This window comes from Neopsephotus bourkii, unplaced genomic scaffold, assembly GCF_033783945.1.
Source record: "Neopsephotus bourkii isolate Nb327-2 ecotype Australia unplaced genomic scaffold, CSIRO-AGI_Nbou_v1 NB_1132, whole genome shotgun sequence".
NCBI classification, from domain to species: Eukaryota; Metazoa; Chordata; class Aves; order Psittaciformes; family Psittacidae; genus Neopsephotus; species Neopsephotus bourkii.
This window is the reverse complement of record NW_026901618.1, coordinates 1,597,239-1,615,836: the sequence shown is the minus strand read 5'-3', so window position 1 is coordinate 1,615,836 and position 18,598 is coordinate 1,597,239. Positions and strand designations below refer to the sequence as shown.

Below are 18,598 nucleotides of genomic sequence, written 5' to 3'. Positions count from 1 at the left end.
AGACTTGCAACCAGCCTGCTGTATAAGAAAACAGATGCCATGCAATAAATTAATACTAAGCTGAATAATAAACAAGATGTATTGTTAAAGGTCTTTAATGCAAAGAGCGTGATTTCAGACATTCATATGCTTGTTTTCTGTCTTTGTTTAAACGAGGCCCTTGCATATGTTTTCTTTATTGTTCTCTTTTGCACACATTCGAGCTTTGTTGGGTTGAGAACTCTGTCTCTGGTTGGGCAGTGGTGATTAGCTTACACTAAATAGGCAGCAGTAGTGTGATTTGAGAATGAAAAGGATTCATTTTTTTTAAATGAGGGAAAAAAAAAACCAGCCAAGGTTGAAGGAAATAGTTTACATAATCTGTAAACTAGTTAAAGAGCTGAATATTTATGCAGGTTGAAATTGAAGCTGAGTTGCCCTCTAGGGGTTTTACATTAATACAGCATATGCTAGCTTTTGGGTGGATTGGGTTGGTTGTTGGTTTGTTGTTTTTTTTTTTCAGAATAAAGGTGAGAGAAGTCTTTGGGAAAACTTCCATACTGACAGATCTGTGATGGTGGAGGCATGTGTACATCTGCATTCAGTGGGTGAAGTTCATTTAGTTCAGAACCCAGAAAATGGAGGGAAGATTTTTAGCCAGGTTGTGCTCTTGTAATTAAAGTATACTGGTGTACTTGCTGTCATGCAGTCACAGCACTGAGAGGTCATAAGCTGGAAAGATCCTTATGTAGAAGTCAGGTTGCACTCCAAAGAGCTTTCAGTCCTAATCAGATGTGAGAGACCAAAAGTTAGACAGGGATGTACTGGTGCTACTGAGAAGACCACAGTAATGGCAGCATTAAGACCCTCAGTTTCTGCTGATGTCTTTGCCACTGGATGATGCTTTGAATTCTTAGTGTCCTCAGCTGCCACTGGGTCTTCTGTCACATCTTGCCTTACAGCAGCTTGAGCCCTGTGGCTGAATTTGTTAGAAGCAAACTTTGTTTCCTTCTTTAGAAAGCAGTTGACAATACCGGAGCAGTTCTCTTGTGTTTGCGTAGCATACGATATTTTGTACAAAGTATCATATGCATATATATTTTTTCCTCATTTAAACTTTTAATGTCTCTGTTGCCAGTAGTATTTTAGAAGATGCATGCTAATACTTGTTCATATATGTATTATATATAAACCCTTGTTTGAAGAATCGCTAAATATTTTTTTTAAAGAGCAGGGTTTTTTTTTCTAAATATGGAAACCACATTTATGTGTTTATTTTTGCTGTTTCTTTTATAAAAGTGTTGAGACTGTATTACTCTCAAATCTTTTTGTATCAGAAACAGGATACTTGGAGCAGGCAGAGTAGACGCACTTAAACAAGCACCTGCTGCCAAGCTTGAGTACATGTATACATGTACTCAGTACATGTACAAATACAGCTTGGGGAACACAGTATAGTCAGCTGTCAGAAGTTAGAATGCTGTCCCCAAGGCTTCGTTACACCAAACGAGGTCTGGATTTGTGCCAGTGAAGTCTTTGGCATTATACAGATTTTTATGCCATTTGTCCATTAAGCTTTACACTGAAGAACAGTTCTTCCTCTTTGAGGGACTTTCATAGCTGCCAGTTCCTGGTGGATTTTGGTTTGCTTTGTGGATTTGTCAGAGGCTTGTTTGTAAACCCTCTGTCAACAAATATTTAATTGAACTGTCATCAAAATTAGAACCTTTGCTTTGGAGAAATGGCCTCATTTCTTCATTATTCTATTGAATCAGGTCTATTATTACACCCCCTTATACAGGTATAATGCTTTGGCCTGATACTGTTCGGTTCCAACAGGTAGTAACATAAAAGAAGCATCGGCTTGGTTGTATGTGCTGTATGCTTGGGCATGACATCAGGCCTTCAGCCTGATGCTTCCTTGTCAAAACCAGTGACTTTATCAGCAGAGCTGTATGTCCTCAGTTCTGCCTTCTCCCTTCTCTGATGATTGATGTCCATGCCCAGTGTGCTGGTCAGAGAATGATTCATGGGAGCAGTGCATCAGAACAGAAGACGTGGCAGGTTAGAGGAGAGGGGGTTGATCATTTTTAGGACTTCGTTTTCCTGTCTAGAAGCATCAGCTGATTGCTGCCTTTAGGCAAGCTTTTGGTCCACAACAGAACTGCTCCAAGTAAGGTTGTATGTAATAACCTGCCAGTCTTGCATTGTTCTGAATAGCCTTGTCATCATCTTTTCAGTTTAATGTCTATGAGAAGGTCTGAAATTTTGATCCTATTCTGTATGATCCATCCCACTGCCACTCCCCATCTGAATCCCTGAAGGCAGTTTCACTTTTGCTTAGAGGATGTTCAGAGGAGGGGGAGCTACTGCTGCTACTTCCAACTTCGGTATTGGAACTTGGAGTTAAAATCATCCTTTTGGAAATACGGTAAATTGAACTGAGGTGGGAAAAGCTATCCCTGAAGCAGCACACTGTAAGAGCTGGTGTGGTGGAGTATCTGTGTAATTGCCTCGTCAAGAGGTCCGTAAATGACCTGCTCTATCTCCACCGTGTGGCAGAAGGAGGTTACTGCTATTTCTGCCATTCTGTCTCCTATAAATCGCTTTTTTTCTCTTCAGCTTTGGAGTTCAGCTGAGGAGTCAGTCACTGTGGGACACAGGGAGGGGGATGTTGTTTCTTTTGATCATCTGTTATGCTAGCTTCTCACTGTCCTTGAGTGGCTCGGCAGGTCCCAGAGGAGGCAGGAGGATGCATAGCGGCAAGGGCTCTCTGTGCAGCTGAAGTTGGATGCATTTATTTATATAAAAGCAGGCAGTGACAGACAGTAGCCATGGGGGAACTTGCATTTGTTCCAGTTCTGCCCCTTCCAGCACCCCGTACAGTAACGCTTGATGTCAGGGATACTTACTGCAGGGTGGGAGGAAAATGAAATCAAGGCAGCTATAAAGGAAGCAGTTGTTTGGGAACAGTGCAGTTCAGCTAGGTGGCTGTGCTCACTGGGCGTGCTTTACCTGAAACCTTACATAGAAGGCAGTGCTTGTACTTGACCAGAACATTCCTAAAACAATGAAAGGACAAGGGGTAATGGGTACAAATTGGAGCACAAGAGGTTCCACTTAAACCTGAGAAGAAACTTCTTCTCAGTGAGGGTGACGGAACAGTGGAACAGGCTGCCCAGGGAGGTTGTGGAATCTCCTTGTTTGGAGACATTCAAAACCCGCCTGGACACATTCCTGTGTAACCTTATCTAGGTGCTCCTGCTCCGGCAGGGGGATTGGACTAGATGATCTTTTGCGGTCCCTTCCAATCTCTAACACACTGTGATACTGTGATCTTCAGTAGACAAATCATGATCTACCCAAGGAAACTTTCACAGCAATGTGCTTACTTTGCTTAAAAGGATATTATTTTTTCTTCGTAATTTCAGTGGGAAGAAAACGAGCTCTGCTCTTCTTAACAAATCTACTTGACTAACCCAGCACATTTTTGTCTTTTAGCACCTAAACCTGCCCTGCCTGACAACGTACAGTCACTGTAAAGCCTTATACATAATAGTTATGCCTTTGCTATTTCTCTTCTGGCTTCTGACAACATAACCCTCCTTGTACTGCTGTGTTGAGTGTTGTGCTTAGTCAGAGGCAGGCGGTCTTGTCCCTTAGCCCTGAAAGAGCTGGAACTTGCTTCATAAATGTGACAGTGTACTGTATTTCTGTGTGTTTGGGGCAAAAAATGTGTGTGTGTGCATATATTTATAGAGATGTGTATATACACACGCATACAAAAAATGTTGACAAGTCTGGAAATCCAGGATGGGAGATCAGATCAGGTCAAGCTTGTGCCCTCCACGCTAAAGCTATCAGACAGATATTCCTCTGCATCATCTGTGCCAAAGCTCTGTTTGCTGTTGAAGTCCAAGTTCTGTCAAAATTCTGTGACTAAATGCGTATTACTACAAATAATGCCTACCACAGCATTTCATCAGGAAAGGACCATCTGATATTTTAAGATGTACATTTTTTAAAAAACATCTTTCCCAGCTCTGGATTACTTGGGAGAACGCTTCCCCAGTCAAAGAGGATTGTGTGCCTTCGGAATCTTTATCATACTGAAAACAAAGATTAATCTTTCTAAGCCTCACCCCCCAAAAGTCACTTGCCTCAGATCTCACATGTGCAGCACGGATACAGAAACAGAGAATGAGGAGAGGTGACCTGTCCCTGACCAAGCAGCAGAACTAAGAGCTGAGAAGCTCCTTGAGGTTGCATGTGTGTGTATGTTTTTTCAGAACTCTCTTTTTTAACTCTTAATTACTTTACCCTGCTCCATGATCCTGCTGGGCACCGAAGTGAGACTGACCAGCCTGTAGCTCCCTGGGTCTTCCTTTGTTTCCCTTTTTAAAAATGGAGGCTACATTTCCCCCTTTCCACTCAGCAGGAGCTTTCCTGCATTTCTCAAATATGGTAATGGCTTGGCAACTTCATCCACCAGTTCCCTCAAGACCTGCACATGCACCTCAGCACGTCCCATGGACTTGTGTACTTTCAGGTTCCTTTAAATGATCTCAAACTTGATTTTTTTCTGCAGTGGATAGTTCTGCATTCTTCCAGTCATTGCCTTTACCTTATGTGGCTTGGGCAGTGTGGCTGAAGCTCTTGTTGCTGAAGACTGAGGCAAAAAACCTCATTGAGTACCTCAGCCTTCTCTGTGTCTACGAGCAGCTGAGCAGCAACTTCTGTTTGGAACTAAGTGATGCTGGAGAATCCGTACATGCCTTACAGGAGTGTTCAGAACTGGTATGATACTGTGGTTTCTAAAAAAAACCAACAAACACCATAAATGAATAAAAAAAAACAACAAACCCCACATATTTTTTCCGGTAACTTTTGAAACCAAGTTTAAATAAGCCATTGATTTCCTATATTCCTTTGAAAAGCCCCTCTAAGCTGTAATGTCAGAAAATAAATGCTCTTGCCAGGTGTGAGCAGTTGACCAAACCCAGAGACATGTAATATCTATGCGGTTTAGATTTGAAAACTTTGAAGACTTGCTTCCAAGTGGCATTTACAGAGCCAGTACCTGGATAGTTCTGAAACCAAAAACCAACCAACCCCCAAACATTTTTGACCTGTGCAGTGGCTCTCCTCCCCGCTGCTTTGGCCTACTCCACATCCAGCCGAGGGATACTTGGAGGCCAATTAATTTTTGCAGCAGGATTTTGAAAACTTGCTAATGAAAAAGGCATCCATGGTATGACACAGATAACCACAACTGCAGTAGGTAGGACTGCAGCAGGACTTAAACTGAAAGGGCTGACAGGTGCTGGGGAGATTCAGGCTAGCATGTGCCTTTTGGTATTGGGCTGGTTTTTATCTCTTTCTTCCTCTTCTCCTCTTGGAGGCTTGTCAGATAAGACCCATTGTGCAAGGGTTTTGAGAGGCAGGTGACAACTTTATGCTTCAAGATATAAGCTAAGCTCACAGTTGGTAGGGGTTAGGAAGAAAATGTTCTTCCATAACGTAGACTTTCTGGCACCTCTTTCTGAAGCAGCTATTACTTGCTTCTGAGAAAGACGGTACACAGGACAAACAGGCCCTTGGTCTAATTCAGTGTGTTAGTTTGTCATCTGTATATGTCCTCTAAAGCAAAGTGTTCAGATTTGTTTCTAGGATATAACTTGTATTCTTTACCCCAAGGAAATGTGTTTATAGAAACAATTCTTGGGTTTTGTGGATACATTCTCCCTCTGCAGATCGCAGTTGTGCTATCTGGGCAAGGGATAGTGGCTTGAAATTAAAAAGGGTAGATGTAGATTAGATATAAGGAAGAAGTTCTTCACTGTAAGGGTCTACTGTCCTGGGGTTCAGTGCTGAGTGCACCCTGGAAAAAGTTGCATAGAAGGAGAGATCTTTAACACCGTGAATATCCCCTTCCTAAAATTCCTGGAATTGTCCGTCCTTCCCAGTCCTGTGTTGTGTGCTGCTGCATATTGATCATCTGCCCAAGGACAGATACAGGTACCCTCAGTAGTATGTTGGAGCTACAGAAGCTGAAATGTAGCAGCTTTTTTGGGGTGGTGATGGGCAGGAAAAGGGAAAGTATATGATTATTTTTATGTTACAGCAAATGAATACTTGTGGAGACAAAGTGTTTGATCTGATAGCAGAAGTTCACTTCAAAGAATCAAGGTTATTTTGTGTCAATTTTTTCTTTGCCCTATATAAGATGCATTTAATTATTTCATGCCATCTCCCTCTATTCAAATTAATCTGTCTTATATATATTGTTGCTCAAATTAGAATAATTCTTTAATCAGCTGTTATGCGTGCCATAGTAGACTAGAATAGGAAAGATATTCCTGGCTTAACTGACTATGCATGTATTTTATTTGTTATTGTAATTTAAAAGTAAAATCAGAAATATTGATTTCTACTTGACTGGAGAGATGATTTAGTTTGAATATCAGACTGATCTTAATCAGGTGAGAATTAATTGAGTTGGAGGTATTAGATATTCAGTGATGTTAACTGAACCATGAGCAATCTACAGAGAAGCTTTCTTTTGTACTGTGTTAGAAATATCAAATAGCTTGCACTCTACAATGTAAAACAAGCTTTTCACGTGCACCCTACTACTTCCTCTGGCTCATTAAATACACCAGTGATCTGTTCTGTGCATACTGAGTAACTACGAAGTAACAAGCTAATAAATCACAATTTAATACCAAAATTAAAAGAGGAACAACTTCACCATCAAATGTTGCTCATTATGTTCTGTATCACTTTAATATTTATATACATCTAACACATGTAGATCTAAAAATCTTGTAGTTGCTTACATTTTAAGGAGAACTATTTCCTCCTCCTTCCACCATCACCCCCCCCCCCCCCAAGTCCCCAGTGTTACTGGGGCATCTTTTCTCCACCAAATCGCAGAGCTCAAGGAATTACCTGAATGTTGGACAGAACCATTTCCCTTTTGTCCTTTTGTTTAAAGGCAAAAAGCCACCTCAGGAATAGAGAACAAGCCTGGTCCGGATCATGATACAAGTTTTTTTTTTATTTTAAGAGTGTGATAGCAGTATCATAAGTGTTGAGAAAATATAAATGGTGAGATAACACCTCTGTAGGACTTTCTCTTAAGTAGTAAAATTGTAAAGTCTTTAAATAAACTGGAGCCAGAGCTGAGAGGATCAATTTATCTTGATAATGGGGAATATTTCATTTGTTTTGTGTACAAGAACATCTGCAAAATAGATACATAATTATGACTGGTAAAGCTACAGTTCTAATATTATAATTGCACAGCACTTTGCGACAGGAATCGGTATGAAAGTGCCAAGTATTGTTGTAATCTGAACCCATAAAAAATGAACTTTCAGAAGTAGTCTTGGTACTGCCTACAGTTCATACACTGAAGAGAATAACAAGGACCCCTTGGCACTGTTCTATCAACACAGTTCCTGTGCAGCTGGTTGTCAGTACCAAACACTTTAGTTCTCTTGCTTGCACATGGAGAGACCTTTGTGTTTGCAGAAAGAGATAGTGAAGTATCTAATATTTTTAAGTATTTAAAGTAAAAAAGAGTTAGTTTTTAAAATTCCCTACAAACACAGTCTGAGTCCAGCCTACCTCTGCTTGGGGTGGAGGGAGGTTGTAGGCTGTATAGTGTTTTAAATATGGTGCCTTGGTTTTGTTGTCCACTGTTTGTAGGTTTCAGATACTGAGGTTAGGAGTGTTAAATTTAACCTTGCCTTCTTTAATGGCTTGGAAGAAAATCATTATCTTTATGCAGCAGAGCTGTGGCTCTGTGTTATGCCAGATGTTGGTTTGTACCTTTGAGTCAAAGCCCTACAAGTTTTTATTTTCATCATATAAGAACAAATACTTCTTGAACCTCTGACTATGTTCTGAGATGAACATGAGTAGTACCGTAGCTTTTTATATTCTTGTCTTTAAATTAAGAAGTGTATGTACCAGGACATCTGTTGGTGGACACCCTCCATACCATGCAACTTTGGTGTAACTAACTCTCTGGTAATGTATTTGATCTTTTAAAAACTGATAATCAACACTTTAGTGTGCTGATTACTGCACATCTCTCTGACTGCTTGCATAGGCAGGAGAATCATCTGTCCAGTCTTCATTCTGAGATAAATGAACTGCTGCCCAGTTTCACTTCAGTTTCCATCTGCTTCCCATATTGTCCTGTAGTAAAGTCACAAAACAGTTGAGGGAAAAGGCTATTAAAAACCCTAAAGAAAAATATCCTTCTTAGATAATGATTATATTTCAGCAGAGATTTATGTAAAGATCTTGGTGAACAGTTCTTTACTCTGTCAACCTTCTGGCTAATTATCAAAGAAGCTCTAATAAGAGAGTGCTCTGTAACTTAAAGCAATTCTTAATCAACCATCAAATATACTAATTAATAATCTGACATTCAAAAATAATTCTTGATACCTCCAACATGATTTCTGTAATTCTGTATCTGAACAAAATTATACAAAATCTCTGAATAGGATGTTTAGAAAAAATAATGATGCATTTCCAGACAGCGTCAGAATAATTTTAGAAGGCTTTTAAAAGCTCTTTTTAAAAGTTTGTTCTGTGACCCTGCATGTGCCAGGATCTGCAAAAGCAGCTGAGTTTCTCTGTGTTCTCCATGTCCTGCTTTCGCAGGTATGTAAGTTGAGATGGAGAGACCCAGTGAATACAGCTTTTGCATCCTGGGCCATTGGGGATCTAGAGGTGCCAAGGACCAAAGTGAGCAGCTTCTCAGAGCTGCTCCCTGCTGAAGAGTCAGTCCATGGAGGGGTCACTTGTCACTGACCTCAGCCACAAAGCTGTCACTGTCCCTGAAAATCAGCAGCGAAGTGGTCTTCCCTCCATAGAAAGATCACTTACATATGCTTTATGTGTGAGAACTGGCAAAGCTGAACTGCTCTGTATTCAAATACGGTTGTTCAGCTTCTGTTCAGTTGAAAACAGACCTTGGTCTTGGCAAAGATACTGTCTGGCTGTACATACTTGGTTTATTTAGAGAAGGTACTAAATAGCTAGCTTGCTTCAGCAAGTAGAATCTCTCTGTGTGTCCGTAATGCTGTGAAAGTAACGAGACTTAAAATGCTCAGAAACTGTGCCCAAAACTTTTGGATTTGCCTTGCAACAGAAGCATGAAGCTTTATTAGAGAGAGAGAGAGAGAGAGAGAGAGAGAGGAAGAAGAAGAAACCTGGCCTCGAATCAGCAATGAACTGCTCAGTGAACTATTTCTGAGCTGCAGCCTTGAGAAGAGCCCTTTGCTCAGTGTGCATCCCCTTGGACACAGCCTGTGGCGTGGCAAGGAGCCTGTGGGGCTAACCTGTGTCAGATAGGATGTCACAAGAGAGGGGTCCGTGGCCAGTTTCCGTGGTAACTGGTAGGCACCTGCAGCTTGCTGACGCAGTACTGGATCTGGCCCTGTCTGTGCACAGAGCACTCAGTGATGGACATATGTGGCTGTCCTGGCAAAGCCTCATCAGGGTTCATTTTGTGAAGGATGAGCTTTTTTTTTCCCCTTTCTAACAAGGCGTTTTCACTCACGTTGAGCTCTGTCCCTCCTTTTATTCAGCTTGTATTTGTAAATAGTGGTGATAACTTTGTTTGAAACATTTCTTTCTGTTGTGTTAGTCTGCAGCGAGTTTGCAGGCTGGCCTAGATTTACATCTGATTTCACTGATGCCTAAGGTTTTGTTTCAGTAGCCTGCTGCTTGCAAGGAGAAAGAAGACAGTGTATTAGTCATGGTCTTGTAAAGTCATGGAAAGCCATTTGCTAAAGATTGGAGGATGCACAAGATTTCTAAAAGATGCATTCTGCTCTGAAAGAGCAGCTACTTTCTGTATCATGTTGTGGTATCATGAAGGAGGTTGGTTTGAGTGTTTGAGGGTTCCCAAGTGTTGCAATCACTGCTCAGAGCTGCTGAAGTGTTAAACTACAGTGGGGTTATATCAGATCCTCTGTATCTGCTCCTTTTGTGGTGTCTTGCTGTGCACCCTGAAGCTTTGTGCAGGTATTGCTTGAGTGAGAAATGAGTGGTGATTGTAAAGATTACCGAGATGGAGATTAGTTCTTGGTTTGAGATTATTCAGGAACTGTTGTGCACTTTTTGTGAGATTGTTCTCCACACCAGTAGTTTGTAACAGTAACACTTTGTGCTGCTCAGCAGTGAGATGTTTTTCATGAAAGGGTTGTGAGCAAGACAGAGCCTAATTAAAAACAAACCAACATTCTCTAGAACATTTCTGGTAAACATTTGTAACTAAACCTGTCTTGTACCTCACTCCTTACATGACTGCCAGAGGGATTTTAAAGTGCTGGAGAAGAGAGGAGAGCAGGATAATCAGGTTTTGTGTGCTCATATGAGGATGCCCAGTATCCTTTAACCTGCTCCTGTTCTTCCTCTCTGTTGTTAAGAGTCAGTAAGGTTAAAGCTAGAGAGCTGGAAGCAGTTTTATCACTTCAGGGCAGTGCTTGGCCACATACTGCAAGCAGGGCCTCCTGAAGCCATGGGATGTTTGCAATTGCAGTTCGGGTTTTGCTCTCTGGAAATCGCACCTTCAACCAGTCAGACTGGTGAGCTAACGAGTGAGAGGGACCTCCTGCTGGCGCTTCTGACTTCACAGCTTCCTGAAGGGATGATTAGTACAAACCAGCACAGCACTTAAACAAGTGCCTGTAGAGAACAGAAATCAAACTGGTCACTATGCAAACCATGAGCTTTCAAAGGCTTCTGAGGTTTTCCCCAGGTAAAACAAAGGGCATTTTGAGGAATGTGATCAGAGATACGATTTTAAAGATGCTGATGTGGGGACATTCAATATCAACCATCCAGGAAAGAACAGAAGAAATGTCAGATTCACCTTTAAAAGCCAAAGAAACATTTTGATAACCTGGTAACACATTTCTTGTATTGTTCAGAGTGAACTCCAGGTAGCCAGGAGTATCCTCAAAGCGTGCATGTGGATTTGGATGACTTGAGGTCTAAAGCTAAAACACATACCAAACAAGATCCTGGAAACTAAGTGGGGTTGTTAATGTGCACCTTTGAGCACAGGTCACAGTGTCTTCCCAAATGGTAATCAGCTGGTTAATTTAAACCCATTTTTGGCATACTTCAGTCATACATTTTCAGGTAACACATGGCGGTGTTAGGTGAGGTGCTGTGTCGAAGCACCTTTTAAGTGTTCCTGAGTAATGTTTGAGGTAGGTAAGACATCAGTTCTTTGCAGAGCTTTGCACGTATGTAACTTTGACTGCAGAAGGACACTTAAAACTGTAATGAACACTTTTAGCAAATGATACTTCTAGTTGTAAACTGTTTTAGCAAAATCCTAATGCAGCCAAGGACAAGCAGGTGACCCTCACCTAGGGGCTGTGTGAAGCTTCCTCCTTAGTGTCTTACTGGTAGTGTCCAGGATACAAGAAGGTGGATTTTTATATGAAAGAGTACACACACAGGTGGAGTTCTTTACCAGTGCCATTTTCTAACTTGGTGGGGTTTGGTTTCTTTTTTTTTTCCCTAGCATTTACTAAGTGCTGTCAAGAAACTGGTTTTCTGATGGTGGTGAAGTGTCGGAGGGAGAACACGGCACTGAAAGACTGTCTGGTTGGCTAGTAAGTACCTCAGGAGGTTTTGTTCTCTTTTGTTGTTGTTGCCTGGCCTATACTGATCTAGAAATGAGTAGAAATCTTAAGTCTTCTCTGAAGGGTTATGTGGGATTAGTGACTTAAGTGTATTTTCTGAAGATTGTATCTTTGCTTCATTATAAACTGTGCAGGTCAGAGCCCTAACTGATGGAGTTGCATTGCCTTAATAAAGCTGCCCTATGGCTATAAAGCACACTCTTGATTTAAATGGTGATGGGTGTGGATTTCCTTGATTTAAATGCTGACAGACACAGGTTTTCAGCCCAGGTAACACACAGCACTGTGCTGACCGTGCTGCATTACCTGTGTGGGGTAAGTTTGTTTGGATTTTGCTTCTTGAACAGTTCAGTTTAGTCACTGTCCTGAAAACGCTGTGCTGTTGTGAACAGCACTTGCAGCAGCAGCGAGGAAATTGGCACATACTAGAGAGGGCAACTTGATGCTGTGATGGATTGAAATGTCTCTTTCCAGAGTCCTAATTTATCCCCAGTGCCGGCAGGCTGGCATGTGGGATCCTTGAGTTTCCCAGGGAGAGGGTTGGGGATTCTATGATTTTTGACTGAGGGGAAAGAAAGGACTCGGTTTGGGGTTTGGTGGGACGTGTGTCCTGCCCTGTTAAACCAGAGGTTAAGATTAAATGTCTTTGAACTAGTGACAGGTATCCTCAGGTGTTTGGGAACTGATGAAGAAACTCAGGCAGCCAAGCAAGAGTTCAGGCCTGACTGCAGTGAGAACTGAAGAATTTATTAAGGTTTTAAAAACCAAAACAACAGCACCCAACCAGAATACTACTGAAAAAAATGCTTAGTGCTTGGATAACTCCACTTGAAATCAAAGCTGTGAGAAAAAAAATGAATCGAGTTTAATGGTCAAGGAGCTACATGGCTACTGTTCAAGACATACACTTGAACCTGTTCCCAGTAGTTGCTCGGGTGCATGACAAATGCCAGTGTTCTGCAGCAGATTAATGTGCTGCGGAAGGTAAATGCAAATAATAAATGACTTCCCTGAACTGAAATGCCAACTCTCTTCCACTTTTTCTACCTTTCCTCTTCATGGCTTCACTCTAGAGGCTTAAAAAGGATTATGCCTCAAGAGAGAATGCAGTATCTCAGTATTTAGAGTTTACAAAGGTAACCTTAACACCTAGGTGCGTAATAAAAAAGGTACTTTATCACTGAAGTCAGGCCAGTTTCCTTTGGGTGTGAGAGGAAGATCAGTTACAAATGTTATTCATACAGTATCTGTTCCATATTCCAAGATGAAAACCAGCATTATGTATTTGTCTTGTAGCTATTCTGATCCATTATTCTATGAAGAATGCAAAACAGAGTATTTGAAGCAGAGAGAAGAATACAGAGCAACAGGAATTAAGAAAAAAAGGCAGAAGGTCGCTTCAAATGTATAGTTAAAACTAAAAAATTAACTTTTAAAATTTCATATCCAACTTTGATTTAAAAGGGACTTAAGTCATCTGTACCCTCTGTGTGGAATTTAACTGAAATACACAAAATGAGAGGAATGGAGAATAAAGTGATCTTTGAGCTTAAAAGTCAATATTTTAATTCCCTGTAATGAAATCCTTAAGGCAGGCTGTCATAGCTTGCAGGGGAACTCGCAGCACTCTGTTCGTCTGCCTGGACTCGAGGCTTTGTTACTTATTTACAAATGGCTGTTGGACTTTGAAGCCTGTGTTTAGTTCTGTGTGGCCAGCTATGCTACAGCAAAACCTCAGGGTGAAGTTGTATTAACTGATCACTAATTGGGTATGCATTAAAATTGGTCCGTTGGTCATCTGAAGCTGAGGGTGTATGAGAATGCTCTTACTAGAAGAGAATGGTGGCAAATGCGGAAAAGCCTCTTGTACCAGTTTGATTCATCTTTTTCATGAAAATTGTGAATCATACAAGAACCTGACAGCACTTTTGCCTACACTGTGACTCATTTTTAAGACTGCTGTGTCAGAAGAGCTGCCTGTCCTGTGCCCATGTGCAGCCCAGAATGACTGTTGTGACACTAAAGGGAAAAGTCTTTCTGACCTAAACCTTGCCCAGGAAGGGAGAAGGCAAATCGCCGAGAGCAGCATCTTCCCCTGCTTTCCTCTTTCGCAATGATGATGATTGTTTAAGCTTCCACACTTCAGGAGTGGGCAAGTGACCACATTTGCAAAATTATTATGGGTAGAGGTGAGTAAGCAACTAACCCAAGTGTGTAAGATGCAGATTGCTTCTTGCAGAAACTAAACAGGGACTTGCATAACAAAAGATCTTCTTTATACTGGTACTTGAACCTGCTGAACTTTAGAACTCTCAAATGCATAAATGGCTTCACTAGTCTCCAAAACTTTTTATTATGCATATTATCAGCACTGATAAGCTCTGAAGTTTCATGTGCTGAATTATGGTGTCAGCCCTTCATTTCTCTTTACCTACACTGTGTAAGGAAGAACTGGGTTATCACAGCTTCTCCTGTGTGTACTGTGGCACACACAGCTGGACTTTGCTCCTGGCTCTGGGATCAGCTTCTCTGTAACAAACTCAGGGCCTTGATGCAATGTTCCCTAGTTTCAAATTCCTCATTTCACACCCTTCACTTCCTTAATGTCTTCTGCCCTATTCTGTATTTTAATTGCATTTACATCTTCTATTTAAAGGTCAAATGAATGAATGAGTACTGTGAGGTGACAAACACATACTAGTAAATTGCTTTTAGTTTTGTTTTTGTCCTGGCTGCAACCTCTCCTTCCTACTGGGGGTAACAGGAACCAGCCCTAGATTCTAGTCAATGTAAGAAACATCAGTAGTAAGGTCTTACAGCTGTAAGAGTGATTTGACTCCCAGCAGTCTTGCAGGGTGTGTGTCTCAAGACTGTGCAGCACAGGAGCACCTTCGTAGTGCTTGGGAGAGCTGGGCAAGCACCCCAGACACCCATGGCTTTCGCTTCTCTACTCTTCCAGCATATTAAAGCTCTCTTCAATCTCCTGAGACAAGCCCCCTACAAGTGCAAGACCGAAAAGGCAGGAAGAAAAAGGTGCTGTATACTTACTTAAAAGGTTTGCCCAAATGAAAACTCAAGAGGAAAAGTGAGTGGCAGTTTGTAATGCACAGGGGTTTCAAAGCAGCGTGGAACTCCTTACAGCTGCGGTCTGAGATACCACCGATGACTAATGTCAGTCAGAAACCCACTCTGCCTCATATTTAGTACAGCCATACTCCTCCTCAAGTAATTCCTGTGACGTCTGCTTACTTTGCTGATCCAAAAATGGTCAAATACAGTTGAAAAATAACCGTTCCATCTAGCTAAAAGTCAGTAACAATGAACATCTGGTTATTTCTTTCATACTTCTGCCCTGTATCAAACATCTATACCTGAACACTTGCATTCTCCCACTTTATTACTGTACCTTGATGTTTGAACCACATTGTCTCTTCCAGCTTAAGACATAATGAAAGGAATTGTGATGGACACTGACCTCAGTTCACATGACATTTACCACAGCAGATTTTTGTTTAGGTGGTTCAAATGCAACTCAGTTAAAATTAGGGTTTAGCTTTAGTGCCAGTAGTAGAACACTTTTTTCCACTGTCCTATGTTGATACAATTGCAAGTAGCTCACTGCTCCACCTAAAGAAAGGGGCAAAATCCCAACCCCTAAAAAATGACCTCAACAATACCAAAAAACAACCAAAGAAACCCAAACCCCACATGCCTTTTGTATCCAAACTACACAAAGCGAGAGGGAAACACCTTACCACTCTGTGCCCAGTGTTCTTCGGAGGGCTGAGCTGAAGATCAGAAGAGAATGCAGGTGAGTCAGTGAGGTACTGGCACTTTTCACTCTTCCTTCACCAGGTCATAATATCAGTACTAACACCTGTGTCTGAGCACAGGAGTCTCAAAGTCTGCTGCAAGCTGACTTTGAAATAACAATCTGCTTCACATCACTAGTGTAGTTCATATTGTACTGACGTGGACCTGTGTTACATCAGTTAGTGTTGTCTTACTGTAACTCCAACTGTGTGTATCACACTGCTTTCCTGTTTTTCCAGCTGTAAAAACTTGGTGGCACATCACAGCTAATTCTGGAGTTTGCTTTTTTCAGTACACTTAGTTCACAGAAACTCATCGGTTGTAAACCTGCAAAACCAGCAGGGACACTGAAAATGATGAGATTTTTCAAAACATTTTAAATGAACCAAACAGTGGAAGTTTACATACAAGTCATTAGGTTAGTCCAACTCACCAAACGTGTTCGCTCACTATATGCTCACTTAAACATGTAAAACAACAATTCCCTCTTGCCCCCAAAGTTGTATTCTGTTTCTGTTAAATGGAATTTAACTGATGGTGCTTTCTTAAATTAAGAATTGTCGGATCAGTGCAGGGGGAAGTTTTAAACTGTTGTGCATTCAAGTTAATGGATTGTGGGCATCATTTAATGTATTTGAGGAGTTTGGTCTGTCCTTCATGCAGTTTCATGGGTTTATATAACAAATGCATGTGTGCACACAAACCACCAGAACTCCTTTACTACAGCTACTTCTGCATGTAATCTGCTGTCATTATAATGAAAAGATTTCACTTCTGAAAATGGAAAGAGCCGTGTAAGCCACTAGTGGCATGGATTTTAATGACTTTTCCATCTTGAGTCAGAATTTGATTGTATGCTTCAGCCCAACAGATGCTTCAGCAGCCAGCTAGCTCCCAAGTGACCTCAAACCTGGGGACTTCCTTTTCAAATGTTACAGCTTGGCCACAGCAATGAGTGATTGGATTGGAAATGCTGCCTACAGCCTGCCTACAACCATCAGCCTGCCCTCCTCCCTCCGGCAGCAGCGCTTCTGAAGTCCCTTCTCAGCAAACATTGCTGCTCCCTCCTCCATCACAGGAAGCAGCACAGAAGATAAACCGAGTCAAAGGCAAAACAAATTCTCAGACACTGCGCACACAAGCTTAAAATTAAGTTTCCTTATCACACAGGCTGACCAGGAGACTTTAGACACAAGTAGTCAAACCGGAGGCACACACTGTAGCTTAAGGTAACTGAAGTTCTTCAGCTTTCAACATCCTATTTTTCCCAGAATACACTGAAGCAATCTACAGGGGATGTTTGGGTTTTTTTTTCCTGAATGGAAGAGGATGAATCTCAAATGTAATTGCTTGTATTTGGAATTACATCTATACACAGTCAAGAAACTAAAACTGAGTAAAAACTGTTGGGTCGGGTACAGAAAGATTTGTAGTGAAACCAATTTCAAACAAAAATAAATTTATTTCAAATCTTACACAGTAGAATTCCTTCATTGCACAAATCAAAGTATTAATCAATCATGTTGATGGCTGTTAGATAATACATAATAAGACTCCTCTGTAATGTTGACGTGGGGAACTCCAAAAGTAAGCCACATGAGAACTAGATACCTTATAGCTTTATGCAGCCACATAAAAAATGGTTTCTGCTGCTTTGTTATTACACAGGTAGTTGGTTCTGTCAGCTCAAGCCTAGTGACTTGGATTTGTTTTATGCATATTGGGTTTTGTTCTATTACTTTCCAAGAGATTGTACTCCCCTGAGTCAGCTGTGTTCATTGGTCAGAATAAATTCCAGCATGACACCATTTCCATTAATCACAGACAAGCCCGTCGACATGAGCAAGATAATAGAAAGATAAAAACAATATCTGGTGAATGGGAAACATGATTTATGTATGCTGCACACTAATATAGTAGAAGGTACCTGGAAGGCATTTTTTCAACTTTGAGAGACAAACTGAAAGAGAAGATGATGGACTTCATATGACGTACTTTGCTCACAGGGAAGAAAGCATCTGGAACCACACAGGTCATGTAGCACCTCAGTGACACTTTTACAGCCCATGGTTACTATGGCTGTGCTGCAGTCATAGCTTACCTGTGCATCTGCAAGCAATTTAAAGATAATTTGCTACTAAACAGCTATGACATTAATTTTTATTACACTTAAACTGGACCTGTGAGGTTGAATACTTCACCCAGCCAACCACACATCTGTAAATAACACACTGAGCATGAAGTATCTTCCCGCCCAGTACAAGCTCAGCATCATGGATCTAATACAAATGCGTTGAGCAGTCAAGACATTTCACTTAACCATGCTGTAATAAGCCAGATATGAAACGGAACAGGTTTCCTTTTCAAGAAAGGCATAAATTCTATTTGCCTAAAAATAGCTCTTGGCCTCAGGAGGAGAAAAAGAACATCAGTATTTAGACACCCATAATGTCTAAGCAGGCGGTTTCAATTCATGTAACTCTAGTTCTCAGTGGCATACTAAAGATGATACCACAAAAATACTTACTGTGTATTTCAACAACACTGCAACACCTACTCCTGTTAAATTAAGGCTTTGTTTCTTTAATAAAAACCAGGTTAGTAGCCTTCACCACCACACAAAGTCCTGGTTCCCGTGCTGTATAAAGGAGGCATGATAAGGATGACTGTACCATGAACAAGGTGGTTCTGTAGCAGGCACCGGGTGTGCAGAATTAGTCACCTTCCTACAGCCCAAACAGAGGGACATGGGCTGAAAAGCAGGAGTCAGTGTGCAGCAGCACTACTTAACAATCCTTTGTAATTCACAATAAAGCCCCAAATGGTGCAGTCTAAACAGAACAGCCTAGGAGTGGTTTTAATCTGTCACTAATATAAATCAAGATGTTGAAGAAGAAAAATCTCACCTTTCTTGGTTAAAAATTACACAAAAAATGCATTTCTAAACCAGAGAAAACAGGAAGTGAATTGAAAGGAAGGAGGGAGAGAAAATCCAATTCTCATTTTATATCTTACTCTGGAAAATAAAACCACTGTCAAAAAAATCAGCTCAGAGCTGCCACAAGATTAACACAGGATACCAAATATTTTCTTGATGACATACAAATAGCAAACAAATACAG

General features: G+C 41.1%; 1 protein-coding gene across 1 annotated transcript in view; it reads left to right on the top strand.

Moving 5' to 3' along the window:
• Positions 1-16,951, top strand: part of CMC1 (C-X9-C motif containing 1) — a 49,275-nt gene extending 32,324 nt beyond the window's left edge. The window contains exons 3-5 of the mRNA XM_061362683.1: positions 11,543-11,633; positions 12,960-13,852; positions 15,716-16,951. Coding sequence (XP_061218667.1) covers positions 11,543-11,633; positions 12,960-13,074 — 206 coding nt within the window. The 3' untranslated portion in view covers positions 13,075-13,852; positions 15,716-16,951. The remainder of the gene's footprint in view (positions 1-11,542; positions 11,634-12,959; positions 13,853-15,715) is intronic.
• Positions 16,952-18,598: the final 1,647 nt, after the last annotated feature.